The sequence below is a fragment of the Amblyomma mixtum genome, chromosome 1, assembly GCF_055824585.1.
Source record: "Amblyomma mixtum isolate Tamu chromosome 1, ASM5582458v1, whole genome shotgun sequence".
NCBI lineage: Eukaryota > Metazoa > Arthropoda > Arachnida > Ixodida > Ixodidae > Amblyomma > Amblyomma mixtum.
In genome coordinates this window covers 95,929,948-95,935,586 of record NC_143012.1, presented here as the reverse complement: position 1 = coordinate 95,935,586, position 5,639 = coordinate 95,929,948, and the positions used below count along the sequence as shown (strand labels likewise).

At 45.7% G+C, this 5,639-nt stretch overlaps 1 protein-coding gene across 1 annotated transcript; it reads left to right on the top strand.

The window, feature by feature from the left end:
* Window positions 1-1,470: 1,470 nt before the first annotated feature.
* On the top strand, window positions 1,471-4,786 carry LOC149367267 (uncharacterized). Its single transcript, XM_089573445.1, has 4 exons — window positions 1,471-1,698; window positions 2,843-3,469; window positions 4,128-4,461; window positions 4,762-4,786. Exons 1-4 carry the CDS (start codon window positions 1,614-1,616, stop codon window positions 4,784-4,786), a joined length of 1,071 nt encoding a protein of 356 aa, XP_089429571.1. The 5' UTR covers window positions 1,471-1,613.
* The last annotated feature ends 853 nt before the right edge of the window (window positions 4,787-5,639 follow it).

The window sequence follows — 5,639 nt, the reverse complement described above, 5'->3', positions numbered from 1 at the left end:
AGCGAGTTCGTCGCCCATACTCTACAGCTGGTATGACATCACAGCTGGAGTAGCGCCACAGGTGCGCGGCGCGGCGTAACTGCAGCCGGGCTACCGGAAGGAGCGAGTTGGTCGCCCATATTCACTCCGCTAAAGGTCAAACGTAAGGTCAAACGTTACGTTAAACGTAACGTAAACGGGTCACGCGAAGGCTTGAAAGTGCGAGTAGTATTGCTTTCGCAATAATATACAAACTGGCATTGCCATACTTTCGGTATCACTGGCTCGTAAAATGAGCACGTAAATCAAGACAACGCGTCATATAGAACAAGATATCGTCTATGTATAACCAAAATTCATACGATAGGTTTTCAGTTTGTTTTACAAATGCACGCATGCAGGGCAATGCTTTACAGCATGAAATATATATTTTCTCAGGTCACAGAAGAGATGAGCTGGTAACACGGGATGACAAGCTCCTGTTACCAGCACGTTTAATGATACGATAGGCAGCAGAGGAACTGCCGGCGAGGGTCTTGTTCGCGACTGCAGGTCTTAAAACATAATGGAGCAATGAGCAAGAGCATGATTACGCGTTTGGGTAGCATCGAGTGGCGGTCTTTTTTAATACCAAAAGGTAAACACTAAAGCTTGTTCTGCAATTGATAAAGCGAAGAAAAAAAGATAATATATGGAGTATTTACGGATATTTCAATGCCTCTTCGAAATACTGTGGTTTTGAGGCGCCTGCTGCTTACAGCTTCCAGTATTCTCAAAAAATGGCTCTGCCTTTCTTCAGGTGCAGTGCCAGTGGCACAGCAGCATATATTTAGCCCTCCAGGCGAGCAGTAATTTACCTTCATGTAAAGCCAAGGAAAAGCTAAACAGTGAATGCGGCGGGCTTGGCTTCTTTCTGAACAGCTGCTGCATTATTCTTGTAGTGGTAAATGATGCATAAAATACTAGCCTGGCGTAATTCGCCGCTTGCTCCTCTGTTAGGTTTGTGATACCTGCAACATATCCTCTTTTTTTGGGCTAGTAATGAGAAAGGCACAGCGAGAACTCTGGTTCATGATTACTGACCGTACGAGTAGGGAAGTATTCAAGAAGACATAATCGTAAGTGAGACATTGCCATCTTACAACATTTAGGCGCCCAAATTCTGTCATATAATCTAAAATTGAAGAGGCAGGCGTGACCTGTTGTTGCAAGAGAATGATGGAGTAGTCCATCTCCTCTGATCCTGACTGCAAGAACAAAGTCTTTTGACCAGAATATAAAGGCCACGAAGGCCGAATTGTACACAGGATCACGCATTGGAAGGAATTGATGGTGTTTTCCCGATGCTTGCTTCCTCTCTAACAACCATCATTTTCAAGACCTACCAGGGCACGGCGATACTACTGATCGTTTGTTATACACCATTTTACTGGGACGCTGCCATATTGTGCGCGCAGCGCCGTCTATGATCTGGCCAATATCGTCGCCATGTTGGAATGTGGGATCAAGCTGTTTTGCATGCATATCCGAGTCAACCAGCAGGTGTTTTCTCTCAGATGTGCTTATTTTTGATCTGTGGTGCACATGGTGTGAAAAATTATTTTTTGAGCTTGAGTCAAGTGCGCTGAGACGACATGTCCGGGGCTTCGAGTAGCAATGAAGCTGCAGAAGCTAGTCGAAATGCAGCTGCGCCGGCTGCGCCTGTGATTAACATTGGAGGTAAGTGATGGCTCCTTCTAAAGTTATTTGCTTTGAATGTGTTCCTAGAGTGCGATATTCCGATTGTACCTAGCGCGAAGAAAAAGCGCGACAGGCCTGTAGGCCTTTCGAGATGAATATTCGTTCTGCACTGGGTCTTCCCATTCCTGTTGGAATGCGTGCTCGCGGCCGGGTGCTCGCGTCGACTAATCGCACTCGGTCCATACATTTCCACATTCGCGTTTATATTCCGCACCAGTCACAAATGCGACCTGGCCGATTATTTTCTAGCGGTATTGTTTAGTCCCTTCATACGCGCGTTGCGTTTGTTTATCCGTCGTTAGGCAAGATCGCGATCGTCGGATCGAGTACTTTCGGATAAAAACAATTCACTTAAAAAGTTACATGCAAGCATGCCAGGCACAGTGTGGCTCCGCCGTGTTAGCAAGCTTAGCGTGCAAAAATTGCGACTAGATTAGTCTATTGTGTTGAAGTACAACAGCAAGCCAGCATTCGACGACTGGTGTGTAGAGCAAGGGCGACAGGAGTGCTTTCCATCGCCGAAACTATCGCTGCCTTGGCACATCGCTAAGGTTTTGCTGTAATAGAGATCAAGCATAGTGCTGACCACAGACCCGGGGCCGCTTCACGGTCATTTTACTCGCCGCCTGTTTATCAACGTGCGCGGAGAGCGCCGTGTGCAGTGCAGCAGACACACACCAGACACAGTACTATGATAGCCGTCACATCGTGTTAGCCGCCGCTGCCCGCCTAGAACCTAAATGCAGTAGGTGTACTGATTGAAAACGCGTGCAGAAAATGTGATGCTGTTTTGGGGGAGAATTAAGCCTTCAAAAAAAAAATAAGTCATGATGTGGTGTCTTTGGTGTCACTTGAGACTCAGGTTCAACAGGGAGCCTGCACATACGCCAACAGATTATTGCAGCACTAGTTTGGCAGTAATCAAATGCATGTATCCAGTGTATCTAGCAGAGGCTGGAAGCACAGCAGTACATATTTTTTATTTTTTTTAGAGCACACACACACACCCTAGTCATACACTGAGCGCTAGAAAGGAAACTGCATGCATCGGTATGTTATTGTTTAGATGTTCGTTGCACTGTTGGATCATTTAAAATTTTTACCTTTGGTTTTTTTTTTGCAGACAAGACATACCGTCACCCATCTGTGATAACAGAGTGGCATGATGATGTAAAAAAATGGCCCCATGTCCAAATGCCACACATCATCTACTACCTTGTGACCAACAAGGCATGCGACTTGCGAGAAGTTAACGCCTTCAGGAGCATGGAGTCATACACCTACCTGCAGAGTGGTTGGGTGGGGCAAGTGCTTGTGCATGAAGTTGACAGTGATTTCATTTTACTAAAGTGCACAGTGCAAGCATCGCAGGCATTGAAGACACAGCACGAAGCATGGGTGGGCTGTAAACGGAGCGGTGAGGTAATGAATAGTGGCTGCACCTGCATGGCTGGAAAAGGAAAAGTCTGCAGCCATGTTGGCGCACTCCTTTGGAAAGTGGATATGGCAGTAGTGAAGGGCCTCACTGGAGAATCCTGTACAGACAACACTGCCGCATGGAACATGGGCACAAAAAGGAACTTGGAGCCAGCTCAGCTTGAAAAAATTGATTTTAAGCGCAGAAAGCAAGCAGTTGACGAAAATACACCCCCAAAGAAAGTGCCAGCTGTGCCCCACCTGCTTCCAAATGACGAAGAATTTGAAGAGTTCTTCAAGGATTGTCCATTTCAAGAGCTTGTGAACGCACCCGGTAAGAGGCAATTCACTACAATATGTGTAAATTAGTGTACTCCTAATTTAAACAAAACAAGTAGACCACTAAAAAAAAGCCTCTTATGCTGCATAATAAGCAGAAAGTGCAATACAGATACAAGAAACTGTACACAACTCTATTGGTTGTACAGAAGCCCCTCACAAGGGAGATTATTAATGCCGAGGCCATTTTCTACACGTTGTTTCATTTTCATGTTTTCGAGTCGTTGGCCTCAAGTGCAACCAGCAAATGTTCTTGCATGCAAGCTGCTGGAAGTGCGCGCTGTTTGGTGTAATCGTGCTTTCTGTTTGCTTCAATCCCAGGCACCTTACTTCACGCCACTAGATCTGCTCCATTCCGGCAGCTCCAACAAAGCAGTATACCTGCATTGCATCATGCGCCTCATGATGATGTCACAGCCTTGCCACACACCTGCGTGCTGTGTGCCGAGTTTTACAACAGGTACATTGCCCTTTCTAGTGCGGCAATAACAACTCTGGAGGCGGCTACAAGGCAGCAGGACAACTATTTATGGCACATATCAGAAGGCTTAGGGTGACAGCGTCAAATATTAAGAAAATTCCTAAACGTGCTACAACCCCTACAATAAAAGCAGTGCAGGCTATGACAACTCCAAATTTTTTTGGAAATGCAGCCACACAACATGGCCTCAAGCACGAGTCAGTCGCACGGCAGCAGCTTGCCACAGACTTTGGCCTGACAGTTGTTCAGTGTGGGACGTATGTCTACAAAGAGAAACCGTGGCTGTCTGCAACGCCTGATGGCATAGTTGACTCTCATCAGGCAGTTGTCGAGATTAAGTGTCCATTTGTAGATGATTGCAGGGACATGATTCATGGTGGCAAGTATGATGTCATTATCAACCAGGACACGTACATGTTAGCTGAGAATGGTCCAAATGAGTACTACTCGCAGGTTCAGTTCTCCATGCTGTGCACGGGAAAGAAGCTGTGCTTCTTTTATGTGTGGTCAGTGAAGTGTGCTAAATTGATGCAAGTCCCTTTCAATGAAGCATTTGTAAGAAGCTTAATGCCACGCCTTGAGCGGTTCTATTTTTGTGCTTTGCTCCCAAGCCTGCAAAAAATGAAAACTGAAGGCAAGCTTGACCTTGCAGAATACGAGAGAATTGCACAAATGTGAAAAGCGAGAGGACACATTACTGCTCCTTTTCAGGGATTAGCAAAATATGTGAAAAATATTTGTTGCACAGTTTTTGGGGTGACCTTTGGTCTGACTGAAAAAGCAGACTTTTTGTACCCTGTGTTCAGGACTTACTTGGTGGAGGGGCCTTGAAGCATATGCTAAGGCAATAACTCCTAGATTTTACCTGTCATTTGTGATTGCTGCTGTGCTAAAAGCTATCAGATGCTCTGCCCAGTTACCACATGTTTGCCTTTTTTTCTTTACTTGCTTGCTGTGCCGCTTAGTTCCCATGGGCACTGATGATTCATGATCTCAAGGAAAACTTGCTGATAGCTGTTGTGAGGTGATAAAAAATGGCACAGAGCCCAGCTCGAGAACGATGATTTCAAATGGCCTATGCAACAGAAAGCAAAATTTGTAGCAAATCTTCTGTGGTGTGTACAGCAATCATACTTGGCTGGTTTTAGACAAACTTAAATGTGATGCACATCATAGAAGACTTGCTCCGAAATTATTTACATTTTGTGGGCCTGTTTGAAGTCTCGCAAACTGGGCTCTGTGCTGTGTTTATCACATCCTGACGCCTATCGGCAGGTTTTCCTTGAGCGTCATGAATCGCAAGTGCCCATGGGAACTAACTTCAAACTTCGATTCGAACTTGGGCCGTCTCGCAGCTATCAGCTTCCTTGGCCAGCGCGTGATACCACGCTATATGGGCAGGCATTCACATAGAGCGTTAAACTGCAGCACGCTTTTGCACTGTGCTCTGAACTTCTTCATTTTCATCAACTTGTATCTGTGCCGCTCTTTCATTTAATGATGGAAAATTGGCAAGAAAACGCGCAACAAAGGCACAGTATCTGTCTGAGGCCGAGTCCTGTCATCCCAAATACGTAGCTAGGCGGCAAGCAGCTTGGTAAACATAAGGAATGCAGGCAGTGTGCTCCCTTGTAAAACCAAGCATAAATATGCTCTTGCTTATAGAACTTGGTTCAGGGATAGC